This window comes from Suillus plorans, assembly GCF_016647745.1.
Source record: "Suillus plorans strain S12 chromosome Unknown HD556scaffold_18, whole genome shotgun sequence".
Lineage (NCBI taxonomy): Eukaryota > Fungi > Basidiomycota > Agaricomycetes > Boletales > Suillaceae > Suillus > Suillus plorans.
Window position 1 is genome coordinate 5,334 of NW_024537402.1, and position 24,288 is coordinate 29,621.

The following is a 24,288-nucleotide window of genomic DNA, read 5'->3' on the forward strand; positions in this document are numbered from 1 at the left end:
TTCCTCTCAACGTCCATTGCTGCCCGGCAACTGACTTGTCCCCCGATTGTCCATTTCCTGACATTCTCCACGGTTTAACTGGGCTATTCTTTCTGTTCACTTTACCTCTCCATCCTCTCTTTTTGGTTGGCCGGCCAATAGGTAAGCTTTAGTCCATCTTTATTTTAATTGTTTGTTGCGGCCCATCCCCTACTGTCCTCGCCGGCCTTTTGTAGGTGAGCGAGGTTCAGTACACCATGCGAGGTTGGACAAGCCTTTTGTAGGTTATTCAACTGTCACGCGTGTGGTGGGGCCTCTTAAACTTTTTTTCTCGTCATTTGCCTTGTCAATTCCCTTCTGACTGTGATGTGAGTTTCTAGATGGTAGCCTCTAGTATCACTGACGAGGATCACGGGCCCGTCAATGGGGCCGATGCTGATGCTGATATTTGGACTGACGAAGACCTACTCATCTTTTCATACCTCGCCTCAATCTTAGGCTGTGGTATGAGCCTGGTACTATCATTTTACTTCGTGGACACATCCTCCCCCATGCTGTCGAGGCATTTTTTGATGGACAGAGAATTTCTATAGCCCACTTCACTCATGAGTCCTTGTGGAAGGCTCTGGGTCTAGAACTTCCATAGCTTAGTCTTGTAATTTTTATTTAATTGCACACCAACTAGTTGGTCTTGGCTAGTCACTAGGCCGTATGTAAATATTTCGAATAGATCACGCGACCTCAAACCTCATGTGCTTTGAAAACTCTGGTGGTGTTTGTAAGCAACTAGAAAGTCACGCGACGATTCTGCTCGAGCCTTCATTGTGTCCCGCCCCCAGGTTGATTCTATGCTAGCGAAATCCTATGTCTACATTTTTTTGTTTTTCTTCATCATGAGCCACATATGTAGGGGCTGTCATCGAGAATTTGATTCTTGTGGGGCTCTCAGTACCCACAAGCGGTTTTGTTTGAGCAAAATTACCGATGCTGCTGCTACTTCTCTAGCAAAGAGAAGACACAACCGAGAAACCCAACAAGCAGCAAAAATATGTCGTCAGGAAGAAGAAGCAGCAGCACTAATAGCTCGTCAGGACATACGTGAAAGCATTGCTGAGTCGGGGTTACCACCGGTATGTTCATTCATTTGTTATATCTGAGTCATCTTCATCTGGTGTCTTGTTCAGGACCCAGGCCCAAGGTCTCCATCACCATCTGCATATCGGCCCTCGGGTCTACCAAACCGCCGACGTCGCTTACCGAAAAGATTCTGGGATGACTTACCACCTATCCCAGTGGTAGCCCCGGCTTCAACCTCGGATTCAGACAATGTGAACATACCAGATCTACCCCTCCCAATTCCCAACCAACCAGCGATTAGCACAGTATGAGATCATTATGGTCTCTATCGTCAATACACACACTCCCTTCCATCATATAACCCCGATAACTTCATCTCCACGGCGCATTTATCTGACTCGCCAACCTTTATCAAGACTCCGAACAGCCTTGGGGTCCAACCATGGTGGTCAGGATTTGGTAGATCGATACGGGTTTCTCCAGCCAATTACTTCGCGCCATTTCTCAATGCAACAACATTTCGCCTCATGTCTTGGTTTTACAGTGGCCCCATTACAAAATCTTTGGCTGAGTTAGATCGTCTTGTAGACGAGGTCATTCTTGCAGAGGACTTCGACAAAACTGATCTCAAGGAGTTTCGGGCCTTGAAGGAATCCCATCGCCTTGACAGCTATCAGGGCGATGTTGAAGACATCCGTTCATCATTCTCTCCATCAGATGGCTGGAAGGAAACTGGTGTGAAGATCCGTGTCCCGGCTGATGGAGTTCAACATGTATCTGAGGATGCGGCTCCACTGTTCGAGGTTCCTGGCCTATTCTATCGCAAGCCGCTTGAAGTCATCAAAGCGGCATTCTGCGAATCAGCTGCAGAACATTTTCATCTTACTCCATTCGAAGTCTTTTATCAGCCGTCTGAGAATACGCCTGCAGAGAAAACCTACGGGGAAATCTACAATTCGCCTGCAATGCTCGACGAACACAAGAAAATCCATTCACAGCCCCGAGAGGGTGGCTGCACTCTGGAGACTGTGATTGCAGCAATGATGCTGTGGTCAGACTCGACCCATCTTGCAAGCTTCGGAACGGCATCTCTCTGGCCTATTTATATGTTCCTAGGGAATCAGTCAAAATACGTGCGAAGTAAGCCAACATCATTTGCAGCACACCATCTTGCATACATTCCAAAGGTAGTACGAGCTTCATTATTCTAATTAGTCCATGTTTGATGTGTTTCCACAGCTCACAGACAGTTTTCAAGACTTCTACCGACGTACATTCAATAAGCCTGCGACGGCTGAAATCCTCAGTCATTGTCGACACGAGTTGATGCAGGCAATCTGGTTGTTGCTCCTTGATGATGACTTCATGCACGCCTATGAGTTTGGGATCATCATTGAATGTCTTGATGGCATCTCCCGCAGAATCTTTCCTCGGTTTTTTACTTACTCGGCAGATTACCCTGAAAAGTAAGGATCTTTCGAAGGCACACTTCCAACTGATTTATCTCATTCGATTAGAACACTTCTCGCATCAATTAAATTTCTCGCCCAGTGCCCTTGTCCACGCTGCCTGATCCCCAAGACCAAGATAGGTGGTCTCGGAAACAAGGCTGACAGACGATGGCGCGAGAAAAAGATACGTGAAGATGGCCATCGGATATGGACAATAATCAGACAGGTTCGGGAGTGGTTGTACGTCAAGGGCACCAATATCACAAGTGTCTTTGTCAAGCGGATGCTCGTACCTGAGTCTCTTGTCCCCAGTACGGTATGCTTCATGTACTACATCCTGTTTCACCTTACTGATTTACTTAGAATGCATTTTCAACTCGGCTCGCACGCTTTGGGTTCAATTTTTACACCATGTTTGTTCCTGATCTGCTTCATGAATTCGAACTGGGAGTTTGGAAGGCCACTTTTACGCATCTCATCCGTGTTCTTTACGCATATGGCCACGACACAATACAGCAGTTGAATAAACAATACGAGTTCCTGCTTAACCACTACAGGAATTGCTTATATTAATATACGCTGACAGTTATCGACAAGTACCCACATTTAGCAGGAGTACAGTCCGCAAATTCAGTGACAATGCCTCTGGCATGAAGAAGCTTGCGGCGCGAGACTTTGAGGATCTTTTACAGGTATGTTTTCTAATAGTGGTGCTAGTACAGCGCACTTGTACTAACCAAGGTTTGCAAGTGTGCTATCCCTGTGTTTGAAGACCTCCTTCCAGAACCATTCAACACCCTTGTCCTCGACCTTCTCTTTGAATTGGCTACATGGCATGGATTGGCAAAGTTACGCCTGCACACAGACACTACCCTATCCTTCCTTGATTCATCCACAACTCGACTCGGCAAGATTTTGAGGCGTTTTTCCAGCGAGACAGAGACATTTGACACCCGAGATCTTCCAAGCGAAGAAGCTGCTCGTGGCCGTCGCCAAGCACGAAAGGCTGCACAGAGTTCAGCGCACGGAAACTCGGCAATGCAACAGCCTCAAGGACGCTCGAAGCACAGGAAGTTTAATCTACAAACCTACAAACTTCACGCACTGGGTGATTATGTTAATACCATCAGACGATTTGGGACAACAGACAACTTTACAACCCAGCTGGTACGTACTAGTAACGCTCCATGTAGCAATTGACTTAGTACTAATACTGTTTCATAGGGTGAAATTGAGCACAGGCGCATCAAACGCTTTTACCCGTGAGTGAACAAGTTTCGATATGTATCTGGAATTGCAAAGCAACAGCAACGGGAGAGAATCCTCTTCAGGATGAAAGAACGTATTCCTGAGGGTAAGTACAAGAAGAGGAAAACCACTCCACTGCGCAATCTTATTGCTCCTGATGCAACGGAGATGCCATCCTTGCGCTTTGAGGAGTCGGAACGGCTACCATACACTGATCCTCGAGTACACTACCATATTTCCACTGAAGCACGCCACTTTTTGGGTCTTTCTCAATGGCTGAGGAAGAATGAAGGGGATCCTGCTTTCACTGTGAGTGCTTCTGACTTCAATTTCTATCCTACAATGCTCAGTATTTTAAAATATCTAGGCATTTCTTCCCCGATTAAAAGATCATATCCTCGCACGATTACTTGGACACGATTATGATGGCGACGAAGTCTCCTTCTCCACTGCTGAGCGCAGCCGACTGGTATTTGTAAATGATCGTATCTATCGACACAAGGTGATCCGCATCAACTACACTACCTATGATCTACGACGAGAACAAGACTCGCTCAACTCCAGGACTCATGCCGATATAATGGTCTTGTCCCACGAGGATGACGAGGCTAATGGCCATCCTTATTGGTATGCCAGAATTATTGGTATATTTCACGCACTTGTCTATTATCGTGATCCCACCGCCAACTCATTGTCATACGATCCTGTGCAAGTTGACTTTGCATGGGTGCGTTGGTTTGGCCGTGATCTCAGTCACTGTTCAGGCTGGAAGGTGAAGCGGTTACACCGACTTGGCTTCATCCCGAGTGAAGATCCTGGAGCGTTTGGGTTCATCGACCCAACACATATCATTCGTGGAATTCATCTTATCCCAGCCTTCACTCATGGCCATACCTCAGAATATATGTCACCATCAATCACCCGTCATCCCAATGACAACAACGAAGACTGGACTTATTTCTATTTAAATATGTGGGTGTCACTGTTATGGGTGAATATCATTGCTGATATCTAACAGTTTTGTCGATCGAGACATGCTTATGAGATTTCGTGGGGGCGGCGTTGGTCATCGAACAACTCACGAAGCAACAAGCAGTTTTCTGAACGATCGTGACCCACTGGACATACATCAAGCCAACACTGCAGTAACCCATAGCGAGGATGAAGGCAGCGATGACGATAAAAGTGATTTGATAGACAGCAAGGAAGGGTCTGCAGCTCGAGGCGAAGCCATGGAACTGGACGAAGGTGACGAGTATCAATTCGACTACGATGACTATGGCTACTCCGGAATACAGCAGGAGGTTGAAGGGGAGGACTTTGATGAAAACAGATACGGCGAGGATGGCCCGGGAGAGGGTGTTGAAGCCACTGAAGGTGATGGGGACAGTGATATTGATGACGAGCTGGGTGCAGAGGACGGCGAGGACAGTGACAAGGAGCTAGAGGGTTTTAGTGAATTTTGATCATGTTGCATCCCCAGTAAGAATCAGTCAATATGTTCGATTAGAGGTCCGTGCATAATATGTATCTCGTTGCTCAGGCTCGAGTATTTCGTACTTCACCACACTAGATACAACTTCAACAGTTCAACTTGCCCACGACTCGGACTAAGAGTTTCAATTCACTCTCCAGAGGGCGTCCGACCAATTCTTACTGGGACTGAACAGTCTTCGCACATTCGAAACATCTCTGCTATAACTTGCATACATACCTCAGCACTTCTGTCAGTACTTCACAAGCTCCACACATTTCTTGTACGAGTTTTCATTTTGCACATGTCTCCTATGACTTGCTACAATCTCATACATACCGTCACACTTCTGTTTGTTACTTTGCGAGCTTCACATACCTCGTGTACAAGCCTTACATTTTGTACGTGTCTGCTAAGACTTGTATACAGGCTACAAACTCATGCATACCTCCACATATCTGTTTGTTACTGTACAAGCTTCGCACACTTCCGGTACAAGTTTTACATCTTATACGTGTCTGTTACTACTTGCATATGTGTTACAATCTCATACAACCATCTACCAGGGTTTGTAAGCCATAAAAGGCAGTAACCAGCCATATACGCGAACTGTTCTTTTGTCGATGAGGTAGTGGTATCGCTGTGCCCATGCCCGCCTCCGCCCTGCCCGCTATCCCGACGCCAATGCTATCATGCACACACACCGGGGTCCCGCCGCTAGTCATCGCGCTCATTCCCACTGTCCTTGCCTTGGAGCATCGAAGAAGAGCTGATCTGTAGTAGTAGAAGAACCCAGTTAGTACAGTGGCCTGTAGAACCAGTAAGCACGATGACACTCACCTGCGCCGTGGCCTTTCGTTTGTATTCCTAGTGTACTGCATTAGCGCGGGAGGTTTTCGCTGACATGGCACGTACCTCCTTGATACTGGTAGACAGGTTTCACAGGCAGAAAGAAATGCAAATTCTTGCCAAGACAGAGCCTCTGTGTGACATCGAGTTGAGCGAAAGCGGCTCGTCGCGCATGAGAAAGGCCGACTTAAAGGGTTCGTCAAATTCTTGTGTCCTGTGACACGCGAGATGGAGCCAAGTATTGTCTCGCAATGCGCGCAATGCTCTCGATTTGGTGGCATCAATGCTTGTTATCTTGGAGAAGGAAACAGTGGGGAGGGGGCAAACGTCTTCACACCAATTCCAGCTCAGGGGCCCGGGCAAACGATGACTTCCCACAACTCTCTCAAAGCTTTGGAGGATTATCGAGGCGGGAGCTGAGATCTATGAATCTCTTCATCATGAACTGGAGCACGGCGCTCGAATGGCACGATACATCTTGAATTAGCACCATGGTTGTACATCTCGATAGCATGACAGACATCACCACTACGAAGAGCACACGATGCAGCATCAACGGCAAGTGTACTTGGGAACTCCTTCGTGATAGTGTGACGAGACGATACTGAAGCCGTCTTAGACATGTAAGCATCCAAAAGCTGCATGGAAGTCGCATAAGTGTCCAGTTGAGTGCCATGATTGTGTTAGTTGGCCATCTAAAGCGGGCCCCACACGCTGCCGGGAAGAGAATCACTTTCTATGTGGGAGCGGGAGGATCAGATATGTAGGTTGAGATTCCAGCAAGTTCGTCCGGGGTACTAGAAACGGCAGTCACAGTGAATAAATCAACTGCTCGCCGCTCTGCCAGTGGGCTCGTGGTTGTCATGTTGTAGTCTGCAAGAGATATAGTTGCGGGCAGCCTGGCTTAGTAGTAACTTGAAACGCGAGGGAATGATTGTATCAAGCCGGACGGTCGTGGCGGGGACAAACTTTGACATGGTGAGCGGATGAGAAGATGCACATGGTTCAACCAGTGCACTGACTCGTAATAAATATAACACACATACATGGCTAAACGTCTGCATATGCAAAGTTTGTACAAAGTTTGCCGAAAGTTCGTTGCACAGTTGCAAACTACGCGATCGAAGTCTGACAATGTTTGCATTTTTTTCCTTTGCAAAGATTCTTTGTGTTTTGCACAAAATTAGAGTTTTGCTGTCTCGAATTTCTTAGATTTGTATTTACCTCAATTTGTGAGGACATCTCAGACTTCGACTTTCCGCCCCATTCGCCCCATTCGCCCCATTCGTGCCATTCGTGCCAAAGATTATATAATCAAATACACGTGCAAACAACTTCCTGCACCGTACATGCAAAGTCTATGATGTAATCACACATCGATGAGCACCCAGTCGCTACTCCAGTGCCAGGCCATACTGTAAGAATGATACATTAAATACCTACAATTGTAGATGAAATGGGATACAATAATTACTGAAGTCCATAGATACCTATCATTGTAGGGCTGATATATCAATGGAGGATCCTGTCAGGACACTCCCATAATAATCTCACACCCCTAATTTTCGCATTTTTGGCCACCTACTGTGGGAATTTCCCCACAACACTTAAAAATAGATTGCTTCTCCACATTTTCGCATTTTTAGCCACCCCACTACACCTAAAACATCACCCATTTTGGGAATCTCCACAATATCAATTATTCCCACACCCTCCCCACCTCACTGCAGCTTCACCACCACACCACAATAGGTCCCCTCTTGTATCTAAGTAGTAGTTTGGTATATATATGTACAATATAATGTAATAGACCGCTTTTTTTGCTTATTTGTGTGCCTGCTCCTCCTCTAGAGGCCATTTAACATATGTTAGAGTAAAGAACACTTTCGCACTTTTGCCCCTTTGGTAGGAAAGTGTTCTATTATATTCAAAACATGTTTATGAACATATATGAGTATATTCCCATCTTTATTTGACCCCCTGAAGCGCCCTACATCAATAGATATAGCACATATGCAAGAAAACACAGAATATGTTCCTATTTAATTATTTCTAGGTGGACAGACTTGGAAAAATGATTCCCAGTATCTATTCAACAATATGAACAATGTATCAGGAGCCCAGGACCATGGGATAATTCCCTGTTGCATGGTGTGCCCCCCCTCTCCTGGTGGTTTACCCCCTGTGAAAGATTTTCCTGCAGGACCGGACCTTAATTGAGGTGAGGGGTCTATTTCTATGTATATTTGGAGTAGATCTATCATATAGCTGGCCCAGAACACACATAGGATCCTGCTACAAGAACAAAAACATAGAAAATCTCACTTTTGACACTTTTGATGTTTTTTAGTATCTTACTCTTGCATAAATAACCATCCCTGCTCACATATTATCAGTAGTACATTCACACATATGTTCTATGCCAAGGATCAGCTCAAAATAGGCTGGAGGTTTGAGCTAGTGTAGATACTTGCTATTTCTACTGATAAGGAGCCCATACTTTCAAAACATCGAAATTTAATAATCAGACACTTGGAGTAGATTTAAAGTACATTCACTATCATATACCTAAATTTACAAAACAATCCAACAAGAATTGAGTGCTGAGGAAGTGAAATAGATAAGAAATTGAGTGTGGGAAAGTTCAAAGACTCAAAACATCGAAAATGGTCAGTTGGGCAGCAGTAGGACTTTAATGCTGGGTCAACTCAAATATACACCACATTCCTTCCATCACCCTCTAACCTCAGGGCAGTATGTAGCATAGGTTCATTTAGTAGTCTATCATATATCCTACATATTTTCAATGAAATATTTGCCCTGTACCATATATAAATGTGACTTTGTGTCAAAAGATGTCAATTATCACTTTTCACACATATGTCATTTTACTTGTCATTCAGTCAGTCCTTCACTGATCTTTCTAAAACTTCAAGTCCATCATTAGGGACATATATAAGAGGTATCCCAGTTATCTGATCACTTATCACAGGCTGGATTACTCTGTAAGTTTCCTATCAGTAGAAATACCCTTTGTACATCAGATATCAAATTTGCGCCCTATGTAGGGCTGATCCTTGGCATAGAACATATGTGTGAATGTACTACTGATAATATGTGAGCAGGGATGGTTATTTATGCAAGAGTAAGATACTAAAAAACATCAAAAGTGTCAAAAGTGAGATTTTCTATGTTTTTGTTCTTGTAGCAGGATCCTATGTGTGTTCTGGGCCAGCTATATGATAGATCTACTCCAAATATACATAGAAATAGACCCCTCACCTCAATTAAGGTCCGGTCCTGCAGGAAAATCTTTCACAGGGGGTAAACCACCAGGAGAGGGGGGGCACACCATGCAACAGGGAATTATCCCATGGTCCTGGGCTCCTGATACATTGTTCATATTGTTGAATAGATACTGGGAATCATTTTTCCAAGTCTGTCCACCTAGAAATAATTAAATAGGAACATATTCTGTGTTTTCTTGCATATGTGCTATATCTATTGATGTAGGGCGCTTCAGGGGGTCAAATAAAGATGGGAATATACTCATATATGTTCATAAACATGTTTTGAATATAATAGAACACTTTCCTACCAAAGGGGCAAAAGTGCGAAAGTGTTCTTTACTCTAACATATGTTAAATGGCCTCTAGAGGAGGAGCAGGCACACAAATAAGCAAAAAAAGCGGTCTATTACATTATATTGTACATATATATACCAAACTACTACTTAGATACAAGAGGGGACCTATTGTGGTGTGGTGGTGAAGCTGCAGTGAGGTGGGGAGGGTGTGGGAATAATTGATATTGTGGAGATTCCCAAAATGGGTGATGTTTTAGGTGTAGTGGGGTGGCTAAAAATGCGAAAATGTGGAGAAGCAATCTATTTTTAAGTGTTGTGGGGAAATTCCCACAGTAGGTGGCCAAAAATGCGAAAATTAGGGGTGTGAGATTATTATGGGAGTGTCCTGACAGGATCCTCCATTGATATATCAGCCCTACAATGATAGGTATCTATGGACTTCAGTAATTATTGTATCCCATTTCATCTACAATTGTAAGAAGTGATACATCAAACCTACAGGTACAGGTGCCAGTGCTTGCAGGAATTGCAGGGTGTCCTGTCCCCTGTGACGGAGCTCTCACTCGCATCTATTGTCCGATTTGTTTTCCTTGCGACAAACCTTAAGAATGACATAGTCCTTGTTCAGCCAGGAGATTATGATCCTGGTTCTCCGCCTGCTAACCTATCACCGAGTATCATCCACTTTCTCTCTGCTAGCTGTCAAATTGTACTGGACGACAGACAGTGATGAACACTCAGATACAGTAGAGGGGTCGCTCAGGCTGCCGCTGTCCGATGATGCACTGTGGCTACTGTCCGACGACAGTGAACGATGTCGACTTGGATGTGGCACATGTTGACGGGGAGTGATGTTGACGTCGACCTCGGAGCCAGAATCGGAAAATAGCTCAATCACGTCCTGCAAATTAGCGTCCACAGTGTGTTCATGTTTTATTGCCAGTGGAGGCGAGTTTGGTATTGAGAATGACCGACGTGGTGTCAGAAGTGTGCGCTCATGTTTGATGATCAATGCAGGCGAGTATGGACGAACAGCTGAGGAGCCAGCAGTGTTTGTGCGCACACGGCGAGCGTTGCCTCGCAGTGAGTGACCTGAATGCTTACGCTTCCGCATATCTTCTGGATCCTCTGAATCGGAGGCTGCGATGCTAGCAGCCCTAAGCTGTGTGCGTGTGTTGGACAGACGAACGGCAGCGCGCTCAGCTTTGAGATTGGTGCGAATATTGGGAACAACATGAAGAGAGTTGCTTTCGAAGATGTTGTCGAACTCGGGAGTGATTGTAACACCTATGGTCCGCATGTACACTTGACGGCTGTCGAGCATGAGCGCGTGCCCTTGCTGGACTGTCGACCATCGGCTCCTCGACGCATTGAAGTATTGGACTTGAGCCTCTGCATCGTCTCCAGAGCACAGCCCAAGCGCGCGAAGTACTTGTGCAGTCACCTTGAATTGCAGCAGGGTGATGCCTTCTTGAAATTCGCACATGGTCACCTCTGCACCGTCCTAAAGCTGCTCTTAAGACACGTAACAGAAACCCATACTTCGGAAAACACACCTTTGACCATCCATAGACTTCCACAGTATTCTTCATGCGATGCTCGAGATTACGCTGCTCGGCAGCTTGGTGCGCCGTTGCCTTCAACTGCTGTTCTTGTTCAGCATAGCACTGAGTGAAAACAGGTGGGAGTTGCGATGGGTAACGAGGGTTGGCATGTATGTCAACCTCTGATGGAGGCAGTGCCCGATCTTTACCCTTGTTTGAGGGGTACGAACGTCCCTCTGAAGAAGCGTGGGCAATGGCGGGAGTAGGCACCTGTGAAGGGGTATAGGTGGCACCAGAAGAAGTAGGCGCCTGCACGTTGAGTGAGATCATGGGGCTAGGAGTAGGGGCCGAGTGTACTGCTGAAGGGCCAGCCTTGGCAGGCTGGGATGGTGGCACTCGAAGGACAGGGTCAATTGCCATGTTTCGCTGACTTTCGGCAGGGGTGGGCTTGTGGGTCTTCGAAGAACACCCACCAAAGGCAACACAATGCTTGCGACAACATAAGTTTTCGCAATCTGGTGCGATCCGTGTGAACTTACATCCAGGTACAGCGCACAGGCGTGGTTGAGAGGACGCGTCACCAACTGGCGGTGGTGGTGGTGGTCCAGGCTGGGTTGGCATAGTGGTACTGTGGGGAAGGACTGGTGATTGTGTGGGGGACGATCTGGGTGAGCCCCAGCGGAAGTACTGGCATGATTGGTAGTGCTGCCGTGGTCCGGTCCTGAACCATGGTTCGAACCGGACTTTTGGTCCGGTTCTCCTGTGGTTCGGTCCACGGTCCAGGTGTCAGCCAGAACCGGACCATAGTACGGTTCTCGGTTCTGCCATTGGGTGAATGGTTCGACTTTGGTTCGGACCGGTCCCGAACCGTTCCGAACCGCGAACCGAAAGAAGCTTGCCACATTGTTGAAGCGCGCCTTAACACCTTCCTTTGATGATCCACTTTGGCCTCAGGGATTCTCAAGCTTCAAGATTTACTTGTTTCCATCAAATGCAGAGGCCCATTGACAAGGTTAGTCATGATATGCACTGTTCAAACTGACGAATCAGACCACACATCTCATTGTGCAACTCCTCCCGCAAGCCCATTGTCCCACTCCCGCAAAACCACCGCCTCCACCCCTAAAATCAACGCGCCGACAAAGACCAAGGCAACCAAAACCACTGAGTTTGAGGTGTCAGGTGAGTGACCTCTTCACCTTCAATTAATTTGATGCACGCTCTAACTCTTTCGCTTGTGCTCGCTATCTTGCGCCTGTTTTCTCATGCTTGCTCTCTCGTACCTGTCCTCTTGTGCCCATTCTCTCGTGTTAACTCTCCCACCTGTTCTCTCAGGCCACGCCCCATCTTTCATGCCCTCCTACTTCCCGATGTCACTTGGTATTGAGACCATCAACTGCGGCACAACAACAAGTGCCTGCCACGTCACCTGCGTCTTTGCTATGAAGAGCGGTCCGTTATGATGAAATGTCTTGCACCCTTGCTCTTCAATGCACATCCATTCTCTTCACAAACTCTACAGTATTCTCAACTCTATCTAACTACATTGTTTGTTCACTTTCTCCTTTGAACTCACACAGCCGCCTTACAATTGGACATTCTCCAGGACTCCTCATTTCAACGATGTCTCACTATGCTTTAGGTAGTACGTTGCACATGTAGACTCGACTCTGGTTGGGCAACTTACTTTTTTTTTACCATCCTATATAGATACAGCCTCTCCAGGACTCCTCGGACTTGGCAACCCCATTGAGGCAGGCACCACTCCCGCACCATCAACATATCATCCCACCCTCATGAGTCCCCCATTCTACTAGCTGTTGATGCATCAAGCATCTTAGATACAACTCATTCCATCCCATGTATGTACATGCGCAATGACATTGATATATTTCTCTTCGTGTGACTCAGCGGAGTGTATCGTCGCCAGGACAGGTGCTGTTGTTAGTATTGTGGAGGGATACAGAGCTCGTAGTGCTGCCGCGGTCAAAGTACTTCGATTATATATATTTTTTGCTAGCTGTAGAAAAAATTGGGTCCGGTTCACGTTCGAACCAAAAAAAAACCGAACCTGACCGCTGCGAACTGTTCACAAAGGTTCGGTCCAAAGTTCATCGATAAAGGTAGAACCGGACCTTGGTCCGGTTCTCAGTTCTCATCAAACTGCCTCTGAACTGGACCGAACCGGACCGCGGCAGCACTAATGATTGGTTGTCTGAGGAGCGTTTACGTCGGCACTGAATTCTCAGTAGTTAGCGCGATGAAACTATAGACATGAATAGATATACGTACTACTGCATACCAACGACCTTGATTGCCCTTTGAATTGTCTTTGCAAACCTGCCATTCGGCAGGTTCGGAACATGATTGACATATAGCGACCCATTCGGGCCGGATGAAGGGTGTCGTAGGAGGAACAGATGACATGAATACTATTGCAGCGTGATACAAAGAACTAATAGAGGGAGCGTGTTGAAGGTAAGCATTTAGAGTTGTACACTGAATGAAGTCCGTCAGCACCAGTGCACCATGGAGCAAAGACCAGTGCAACTTACATGGTGCCAATACATACCGCTTATTAATATGCGGGGCGGGTGAGGAGAATGGGTATTGATGGCGCTAATAACTGGCGGGATGGAGGTAAGGACAAAGCGTCATAGTAGTCATGTCACGGACTTTGTCTATTACTAATCGTGGGAAAGAATTCGGCACGAACACAAATGGGGCGAACCGGGGCAAAAAGTCGAAGACTGGTGAATGTCAGAGATCTGGCCAGTCTGGGGCCAAAGTCTGGGGCGGAGTCTGGGGCCAGAGTCTGGGGCGTTCGGCAAACACGGCTGACCCGGGCTGAGTTTGAATTGTTTTTGTCACGTGTTTGCTTTGTGACAATTCCAAAGCCACCCGCCATCATCGTGCCTCCTGCCAGTACTAGTGTGCCCGTCGTAGATGGCTAGCGGCTGCCGACACACCCGCCAATCTACTCACCACATGCAGTTAGCATGCTATGTTCGTGCTTCTCCGCACCAAAACCAGTCAAAATTATGATCGTCAATCCACTGTCCCAACACTTGTGCTTCCTCAACGTGTCTTGATTCTGCTACCAGTGTCTGCCGCACCTTCGTTGCTGTGTTTTCTGCTTCCCATTTTCGATCTCCTCCGCTGTCTACTCTCAACATGTTTTCGATCTGCTCTGCTGTCTACATCCTTTCTGCTTGGCTCTCGATGTTTGCGATCCGCTCTCAGGCTGTCGTCTATTTCGTTTATGCTCGGCTCTCAACGTACTTTCGAGGTATACTCCACCTGTTTCGCATCGGTTTCACTATTTTTCAGCTGCTTTCGTATACCGATTGTATTCCGCATAATACCTACTAAGCAATCAAAGCATATTTGACACTATTTAAGCACATTCTGGGAGGACAGCGCGAGTGTGCGTGAATGCGCCTAAATGTGCGCAATATAAAAGAAGCACAATAGAGCACATGGGGCACTGCCCCGTCTTATAGAAAATATGCTGTCAGTCCGGATATCGAGCGAAATGCGCGAGTATGTGCGCTGTCTCTCAAACGCACATTTCAACACATTCAGCCCTATTCGAGCACAGCTGATTCTCACTGGGAGTACTGAGTACTGATCATTGATGTCACCAAGTGCAGTGCGGCCTGCAAGAGGTCACAAAGGGCGGGTCACAACTCACAATGGACGGGTCACACTGGTATTGCAAACGTGACCAGATATAATTGGAACTCAGAATTAAGCTCCGCACGCGTCAGCCGCAGCCCCAGACTTTGACCCCAGACTCCGCCCCAGACTTTGGCCCCAGACTGGCCGTTTCCTGGATGTCCTCGAAGACTGAGACTTTCTGCAATTTGTGGTTAGACATCTATCTACGCGTATCTACCTCATTCTTGTCGATTTTCACTGGGAATAAACAATAATAAACCAGTTTAAAGCTTTTGAGCCCAATTTGAGCCATGTTGCAACAGCTAGTTGGTAATGGCGCCCAGTCTTCGCAAGCACAGGCTGCTGCCTCCACTGCCACTGCACCTCACTAACACAAACACCAATCCCCATGTCATAATCAGACACGCTGGACGCTGGACTCGTTTTTGGCTCTCTCTATATGCTGTTCCTCTTCTGAGTATACTGACGGTCAGAGTCATTGATCTATCCTGTTTCTTTTTTCCGTCTTTTAAAGATCTCCTTTGTCATTTCTTATAATTTCGTTGCGCTTCTACTGTGTATATCCATGATCATCGTTTTCTCGCCAAATACATATGTAGATTGGCTCCGATCACATCAAGTAGGTAGCGAATCAGTCTACTAAATCGACAGAAACACTTGCCTACAGGCCCTAATACTTCTCGATATGTCTCGAAAGCGCAACCTCCTCTCCAACCTCAGTACATGTGAGTGAAGTCAGTCGAACCTTTGACGAATGCCGAGCAAGCGGCAGAGAAGGAACAAGATGATTTCAAGCTCTAGATTTTGTCAGAATGCGAAAACATATCGAAAATGGGGACGGTCACCAGTATAGACTTTCAGGAACCTCCCAATCGCACCCAGCACTTGACCGACAAGACGATCCGCTCTACACAACGTAGGATCAATCTTGGTCCGAATACCTATCAGTCCTCTCGGAACTGCAAACTGCGAGTGATTGTTCTCAGCGTATGGAGAGACGATCCTGCTGAAAATAGGCCTGCGGCGGTTCCGGCCCTGAGTGTCTTTCATTACGACCCCCGGACGAATCTTTACTTCTTGCCCTAGCCCGTAGGACGTCTGTGAGAGAACACCACCTTTGAGCTGATCGACCTCAACACTAGGCTTTTGACGTCGAAGGAACAGACAACGATGGAGCGGGGATCGGAAGCAAAGTCGGGGACTGGCATAGGTATAATACACTTTAAAATATATTCGTTGACAATATCGATGTTGTATTTCGGTTGCGTATCGGAACGATGGGTAATGACTCGACCACCATGCCTGCTACAAAGATTGGATTATCCATGCCACCCAGGACCCACCCTTGACGAATGTAGCGATTGATTTTTGGTACTCAAGAGCCCGATCGAGTCGATCTTGTTCTGCAAGATAATGATGCTTTCCAGCTTCATGATTTCAACCGCAGCCAAGTGCTCCGATGTCTACGGCTGAGGGCATGTTTCGTTTCTTGCGATTGGATGAAGAACAGCATCCATGACTGCGGCATAGTTAAGCATGGTAGACATCAGAATATCGTGACCGGGACAGTCCGCGAAGGAAACATGGCGAATGACTTTCATCCTCTGACCGCATCCTGACCGTTCGCAAGGAGGATCATCTTCCTTGTCTGAGCGGTACTGTCGATAGCAGCCTAGACGGGAGCACGCCTCGTTCCCGCATTTGTAGATCTATGAAGGTGGTTCTCGAGATCAACAATCGATCAGATGCGAATCAGAAAGGACGGTACTTTTAACCCAGCTCAATCGCGATGTTACGAACGAGCTCGTTTTCCAATCGTACACTCGTGATGCCGGATATCACATTTAACACTGTGATCGATCGTTCTTGTAGTAGATAGCTCGATTGTTCCACTCGGAAAGTTCTACGTGCCCAAGTCAATTGTAACCTGGAAGGATAAGTTGCCCTTGGACAAACGCAAGCTGCTTGCGCACCTGTTTTCATTTCATTCGTGATATCACATGTCAATCTTTTGGATACCCTCGTCAGCTTTCAAGTAGCATCTGGAGAGTGCGATGCTCTCTCGAGCAACTCACCTTCACCACACCGGCCACATGGAACACTAAATCAGAAACAAAGTTTAGCACGCCAACATCTTGGCACGAAATTAGTGTACCCACACCATAAGGCGCATGATATATATCAGCTTCCAACAAGCCTCCCACTGCGAAGGAGTCGTTGCTTGTAATCTTGACGGAGTTGTGTTTGGAACGCAGGTGTCATCTCAAAGTGAGCGAGTGAAAATAAGTGACATCCTGTCCCAGGCCTACCAGAACATTGGATGTGGCGGCACTCTACGATGGACGTAACAAGCGCCTTCGAAGTGAGCACGAGCAAAAGACGTCCACGTCTCACTGACACAAATGTTGATATTCGTCACTGGTAGATATTGATCAGTGTCAGCGACAGAAGGCATAGTAGATATTGATACTGTCACAGCAGCAACAACAGCGAGGACACAGCAGAAACGCATTGTTTCTGACTCCTGAGGATGTATAAATGAGGACCAAATAGATCTGAAGGGGATAGGAAGACGCCTTGCATTATGTGCTGAATGTTGGCGAAGGAACCACCTGGGATTCCTTATCAAACAGTTGACTTTATCTGCAATGCCAGCAGATTGCCACCACGTTGTGAAGCACGGTCTGCCAACAACCTGGCGTGGAACAATACATCACCCTGCGAATAGTCGATGAACATGCAATATATGCTTAAAATACCTCTTACATGGTGTGAAGGCTTATCGATGGGTTTCGATACTTGAGTGACCGAAAATGAGAACAAGAGGGAATGGAGTACATCACAGATGAAGGTCTTCTAGGGTCCAGGAACTAATTAAAGCTCGATTAAAAATGCATAAGCATCCGAACGGCGAATGGCGAATGAATGCACGAACGGAGTGAAGCCAGAGGCTGCAAATCATCGTCGGTCCTTTAGAACGACGGGGCAGGAAGGGCTGGTGGCCACGAGTTCCCATTTATCATCTTCCTTGAATATTTCGTTAGGCTATTCTTCATAACGAGGAAAGTCATTGCGATGATAAGCCTGACGAAGCCTAAGGGCTACTTGGCGAGTAGTAACTAAGTGAAACCTCTATTTATCCTGCATCTCATTTCGACGCCTCAGTTCACGAATACACTTGAGCCTTTGTTCCCTGTGTGCCTCGATTGTCGAACATGTAAACCTTATATTACGATATCTCGGCTGAGTACCCCCGAGTGTGATTCTCTGCGTGTCCGGCATCGAAATCCACTGTATCCCATCCAGTACTCCTAATTCCTCCAGCCATTGCCGTACTGCCAAATCGTTCTCTGTCTCCGTGAGGGGGCCCGGGTCGGTGTCCTCGATGTGAAGGAACGTAGATACGAACAGCATACCCTCGATGGCAGTTTCAGGGGACATCATTCCTGCTACCTTGACATTGAGTCGCCCATTAGTGGCCAGCCAATCGTTGAAGGGCCACTCCATGTGCTGGTCATCCCAGTCAGCGAAGCCCTGCCCTTGCGTGATGTCGATGGCGAGTTGTTCGGCAACTTTGCGAGCGGTGGAATAATCCATGAAATAACCACCCAGCCTAAACTGCGGCATTATAGTGCTGAAAATGGGGCATCTTGAGATGAAAGAGTTTGCTATCCAAGTAAAACTCACTCACTGAATTGAAGGGACGATCACAAATCCAGTATTAGAAGATCTGAGGGATAGCTGAGCTGCGTAGATAATTGGGAACAGTGAGCTTGCAAGGGATTCTGGAGCGCTCACCAGCTGCAGAAAATAGCGATAAGTTCGAGTTAAGCTTGTCCGAACATTGTGATACTTATATATGTACACAGTTTCGTGTCACCTTGATGTTCAGATTCCGCGGCGCAGAAAAGGTTGGAAAAATAAATAATAGCCACATACATATATACTTGCAAACGCTCTCAGGCTAGTACGCAACTTTACGCGTGCCTATACTCACAACAATGTACTCAATATTTACGGACAGCTTCTCTAGCGATGGTGAACTATCAATGCCAGAAGATGACACCACGTTGCAGTCTTCCTCCATGGACAACTCTGGGAACCAAACTGTTTTTGCAGATGGAAATCCTGACGTGTCAAAACCATTGGAAGTATTCAAGGAACGTGGACCTGGCCGCCCACGGAAGCCAAAAGAAGGTACAGCATGGTCACTACAGGCTTAGGGTGTCTTCGAGTGCAAGCTGTTGATGCTCGTGAAGATTAATTGCGGCTAGTTTGATTTTCCGATACGTGATGGTCAGTGCTATTCATCTTGTTACATGACATAGACATTTAATATTGTGCCCGGCGCATTCGGTCCAAGTACTTCAACCTCACTGTTTTCATTCAGGACGAAGCTGGACAAACCGGACAACCCTTTGTTCCTCAAATCAACTGACGTCAGTCAACTTTCTGGTCGATCTTTTCAAGTTATGTTGTATCGAGATCTGAGGCCACGGCGACAACTCGGCTAACAGTTGAAGTCCAAAACTTCACGATCTAGTTCTTACTATCATGAAGTCTGCACTTGAAACATAGGTACGTCTATTGCCGTCTGACTGTCCCTTTGACCATATCCTGCCCACGCCTTATCATCAACTCCAACTCTACAGCCGTCAAGTATCCCGGAAGGCCCAGGCGTACTGTGTATGATGTACATGCAGTCTACTACGTTTCTGTGAAGATTTTAACGACACAGAGGCCCAGCTGAGCAGTACCGCGTTCACGAAATGATACAGATGTAATCCGGTACCGAATCACTGTTCCCACGAAGTGCGACACCTCCCGGGTATTGCATCATCACCCGATTGTCGGACCGAGGGTGTTGTTGTCTATGGCCTCTGCAAGACTCATCAATACTTCAGCCTCGGTTATTTCAGGTATTCGGCTCCATGATGCTTTCTCAGGCCGGACATAGTCTTTGACCATTTCTGGAGGGTTATTGCAATACATCGAGGCTATACCACGAGATCCATGTGTGGTGATTTCATGCTGAGACTCATCAGTGAATTGGGGTATGTGATGAGATGTGGTTGTATATTGACCACGGAATGCAATTCATGATCATAAATAAACTAGGGGCGCTTTAGCTGCACAGTGTAACTTAGTCGAGACTGTCATCCGCTCAGTCATTACGCCAAAAGGCAGTGATACTGCAAACTTGCATTTCAGTATCGCAGACAGTATTGATGTAGATTATGGGAACTCTAGTGAGTCTACCCGCGACCCTTTACCGCGGGTCGGTGGTGTTTGGGTTATGATTTACCAAATCGGGAAGTTTAATTTGTTACCGTGCCAGCGCTAGTAGCCTAGTACCGCCTGGATCACAACCAACTACATTGCTATGCTGATTTCTTTTGCGCCCCGTGAATCATTCTAACAATCCATCAAGCTGACACTGTGCTACAGAGCAGCCCGAGTAACTACCATGAAACCAAGGAAAAAAACTCGAGACCAGTACTAAGTTCACCCACTCACTACGAGTCGTTTCTCCAGTTGAAGCTCCCAGGCCATCAGAGGACTGGTGAGCCGCAGATATTGTCATACATGCCGATATATGATCATATATTGACAAGGTTGGAATATAAAGTCATACATATAAAGCCATGTATAACGTCGGAAAACCATCGCAGTCAACATAAAGCACCCTGGGGAGACTCGCGAGTTCTCTGATGCGCCACTGCCAAAGAAGGCATTTCAGGTCTCAAGATCTCATCTATACCAAGTCACACTGCATCTATCTCACCATCCATCTCCGAGAAGCCCAAAAGTCGTTCAAAAAAGCTGTTGCAAAGGGTGCTAAGGCGTTGGCATACACTCTTAAGCTTGTTCATGCAGTCCCTGCTGTGTTATCCGATATTTACGGGTCGGTGTGTACCCGTACTACCCGTGGAGGATACGGTGTCAACTTTCCGATCTGTGCGGGACCCTAGCGATGACATGACACCTGGTCAGAATTTAGAAATTCGAGTGACACTCGTTCTTGATAGTATTGTACATCTGCCAGACGAATAGCAGATGAGACTCGTTCAAGCAATAGTTCGCTTCGGGCGTAGAATTTAAAGGGCAGGAACGTCTGGAGTCGAGCGGTCGAGATGGCTGGTGAGTGTGAAGTGGATCTCGCGATCGAACTTGAAAGTATAATTAGAGCTGATCGTATAAAAATTTTATCGACTATGAATTCATTGACAAAAATAGGCTTATGGATAGGTAAACAGTGGACGGTAGCTAGTTGAACAGCCTGAATCATTGATCTCAGTACTTGTGCTCTGGCCGGAACATTCCCGGGCCATTCGCCAGCTTTATGCGGCTTATACCTGTACTATTAGTAGTTGCTAACTTACACACGCTTGTATGGCTACTCTTCTAAAGTTCCTTCGACTCCTCCAAAGAAAATCCAGAAACAAGCAGCAACTTCATTCGCGTAATGGCCCAAGTCGCGGCGGCACATAGTTTCACTACCAAAAATATAGTTCCCCTGATAACTGGTTTTGGTATATCATCTATGTATGATTGTATTACCGAGAACCTATTGGCGCCAGTCATATGCTAATGAAGGCCGACAGAACTTTCTTGATTTTGACCGCGCAAGTCTGGATTTATTTCTGGAGACGTAAAATTCGATCTCGGGAGAACAGGCGGAACAAAGCTCTGGTACGAATTTGCGTTGCATATCACAGACTAATCGCTGACAGTGCAAAACAGATTGCCTTCATCTGGTAATTATACGTGCAGCAGTTGACGGAAAAACTGACGTTGCGTTACAGGTTAATGCAAGCTGCTCAAATGTGAGTCCCCATAGAAAATATATATACGGGCTACTGGAACTCTTGCTAGGGCAATTACTACTCGGCTATCATCTATTCATACGATGGAGTTAGATGATGCACCCCGTTTCTATGGCTATATGGCGACGTTAGTATCGTCGGTGACTCATCAAGCGTTTTCTGACAGAACGATAGCGACTGGGCGCTTTACACCGCAATATGTGTGAGTGGGGCTTCTCTTCCCCCAGTCTCGAACCAATCAAGCTCACTGTCATTCCACAGTCCTTCACCACGTCCCTTGTGCATGGTGTCTTCATATATAGGGTTTTCAGACGTACGTGCTGCGGACGTACTACAATTATACTTCTTTTTGATGCGCACGTGAAGTTGAGAAGAGTCTCTATGGTAAACGGAGAATAACGTTCGTTCTGGTAGGCACTGCGTTTGGTTACTTCAAAAACAACAACTAATCGCGCCAATAAGATTGCATTTTGTGTCATGGAGCAAGGTGCGGTACTTTATCCTGCAACGGATAATCGCCACCTAATCACAGAAAAATAGTTTTTGGTCTTCTTAGTGCAGTCTTCATGTAAGTCCAATTCCATCAATGTCGTCCTGTCTGGTGTTTCTCAAATACGGGAAACAGTGCTAATCTCAGTGATCATTTTGACTACAATGTCATGATTATTGTAAGTTTGTTCTACCCTTGACCGGGATGTTGGCAACTCACAAGGATGAAGTGGTCTATCTCAATCTCGCTCGGCTGTTCAGCAATCAGTGATGTTCTTATCGCTGGAACTTTGGTCTATATTCTCTGCAAATACAGGACCGCATCGCCAGGGTGATTAATCAGTTGGAATATGAAATTAACCTGTATAATTGACCATCTTCGTGCTCAGAACTAATCAAACGGTCATGAGACTTATCGTATTCTGCTCGCAAACGGGTTTGATTACAACGCAAGTTCCTTGGTATTGACAATGGGTATTTACTCACCGCTTCCTGTATAGCGTGGCGGCATCCATCACCATTGCGCTTGTGAGTGCTTCATCTCGTGCATCAACTATGTCTCTGACTTAGATGTAGTGGGTGGCTTGCCGTTTCGAGATTTTTCATCTATTTATGTGTATTCCTATTGGAGGCTGTGAGTTATCAACTCAAGTACACGGAATGTTCTGACGTCCTGGCCTGTCAGTATATTCTACATGTCTTCTCGCCAAGTGAGTCGTTCTCAGGGGTAATAGAAGAGACTACTGATATCTTGCTCAGCCTCATCGCTCGGGAATCCTACCTACAGCCACAGACAGACCACGAACCAGAGATTTCCGAAATCAGTCTCAGTTTTGGACCTTTCACGCAGGTGATTCATGTGGGCTTGCCAAACAATAACTCCGGGCAACAGGAAACATCGGTGATGCAAGAAGAAACACATTCCTCGAAAGCGTCTTCCTCTTAAGTCGAGTGGCTATATATGACAATCCATTGGACATAATGTCACCATTTCGCGATCGGTGTTGTCGTATTTGCCTAGAGTTAAGTTACTATCGTACGTATGGGTCAAGAAGTTGTTCAATATCCACTGTATTTACATTCATCGAGGGTCGCAGTCAGACCATTAAAAGGAACACATATCATTTCCTGATTCTTCGCAATGCCTCCGTCCTTCTAGACTACTATGAGACATATTTCCGTCGGAATGCCGCCGTGCACAAATCCTGTGTTCAAATCACTGAAAACATATCCTATAATGAAGACGATAAGCATAATCGGCTAGAATGTGGCAGCGCAAGATATATAGTCATATACCTACATATATCGTTATCCTCTACTTAAGACCGATGATTATGATGACTGCATTTGGTGTGAGCCGCATGAATTGCGTTGTCACAATAATATGAATGAAACTGATCCTAAGCGACGACGCATGTTTGATGAGGCGCCTCTCGTTGAGCATTTCAGGCTAGCGAAGAAAGTCTCCTATATGAGAAGTAGAAGAAATGATTTTTCTCGCTATCTGTACCATGGGTGAGTAATTGTTTGCGACGTCTTGGCAGCATGGGCTGGATGAATACTTGATTGGCAAGATCACATCAGGTAGTACACATAACGGTTACTGGTTATGGACAGAAACGAGCGCTTGGTACTGTACACGTGTATTCTAGAGCTCAATGATATACTGGCACCTAGTCGCTATCCCAGTAGTCCATTTGTAACACAGCCTGCAAGAACAGTGGCCATGACGAGTACTGAGAGCGTTTTAAAGTCCAACCAGAGCAAGGCGTAGGTGTGGTTTGGTTACTGATTCCGTATGCAGAATTTGCAAGGCATTGAGTTGAGTGCGGCAGTAAGGGATCGAGTTCGACTAGGACACAATTCGGTTCTGAGATAGGGTCGACTATGGGATCAAGGGCTGGCCATCCAATCGAGTCTCAGCCATCAAGTCGAGTTTCCTATGGGATCGCTCCCAGCCATACTGTCAGAGCCAGGTTTCCAAAACCGGTGAACTTAGAAATCTGAGGGAACGTGAACCAGGCCAGGAGGGGACACTTTGGACCAGAAGTTATTGAGAAAGATAGTGTTAATGAACGAGTAG

General features: G+C 46.4%; 5 protein-coding genes across 5 annotated transcripts; 3 read left to right on the forward strand and 2 right to left on the reverse strand.

Moving 5' to 3' along the window:
* Window positions 1–4,789: 4,789 nt before the first annotated feature.
* Window positions 4,790–5,221, forward strand: HD556DRAFT_1306819 (uncharacterized protein; the record flags this gene model as incomplete). Its single annotated transcript, XM_041299963.1, has 1 exon — window positions 4,790–5,221. The coding sequence occupies one exon, from the start codon at window positions 4,790–4,792 to the stop codon at window positions 5,219–5,221; it is 432 nt and encodes a 143-aa protein (XP_041161972.1).
* Window positions 5,222–10,331: 5,110 nt separating this feature from the next.
* HD556DRAFT_1441300 (uncharacterized protein) lies at window positions 10,332–11,829 on the reverse strand (the record flags this gene model as incomplete). Its single annotated transcript, XM_041306271.1, has 2 exons — window positions 10,332–11,168; window positions 11,221–11,829. The coding sequence occupies 2 exons, from the start codon at window positions 11,827–11,829 to the stop codon at window positions 10,332–10,334; spliced, it is 1,446 nt and encodes a 481-aa protein (XP_041161973.1).
* Window positions 11,830–14,075: 2,246 nt separating this feature from the next.
* On the forward strand, window positions 14,076–14,607 carry HD556DRAFT_1358799 (uncharacterized protein). The gene has a single exon (XM_041302552.1). The coding sequence runs from the start codon at window positions 14,213–14,215 to the stop codon at window positions 14,597–14,599; it is 387 nt and encodes a 128-aa protein (XP_041161974.1). The 5' UTR covers window positions 14,076–14,212; the 3' UTR covers window positions 14,600–14,607.
* Window positions 14,608–18,021: 3,414 nt separating this feature from the next.
* On the reverse strand, window positions 18,022–18,976 carry HD556DRAFT_1441301 (uncharacterized protein; the record flags this gene model as incomplete). Its single annotated transcript, XM_041306272.1, has 3 exons — window positions 18,022–18,523; window positions 18,581–18,690; window positions 18,887–18,976. 3 exons carry the CDS (start codon window positions 18,974–18,976, stop codon window positions 18,022–18,024), a joined length of 702 nt encoding a protein of 233 aa, XP_041161975.1.
* Window positions 18,977–21,251: 2,275 nt separating this feature from the next.
* Window positions 21,252–23,429, forward strand: HD556DRAFT_1358814 (uncharacterized protein). Its single transcript, XM_041302553.1, has 16 exons — window positions 21,252–21,435; window positions 21,495–21,582; window positions 21,634–21,647; window positions 21,696–21,716; window positions 21,766–21,843; window positions 21,891–21,918; window positions 21,978–22,029; window positions 22,083–22,126; window positions 22,179–22,203; window positions 22,257–22,284; window positions 22,435–22,536; window positions 22,595–22,654; window positions 22,706–22,733; window positions 22,782–22,839; window positions 22,891–22,915; window positions 22,965–23,429. Exons 1-16 carry the CDS (start codon window positions 21,356–21,358, stop codon window positions 23,149–23,151), a joined length of 918 nt encoding a protein of 305 aa, XP_041161976.1. The 5' UTR covers window positions 21,252–21,355; the 3' UTR covers window positions 23,152–23,429.
* The last annotated feature ends 859 nt before the right edge of the window (window positions 23,430–24,288 follow it).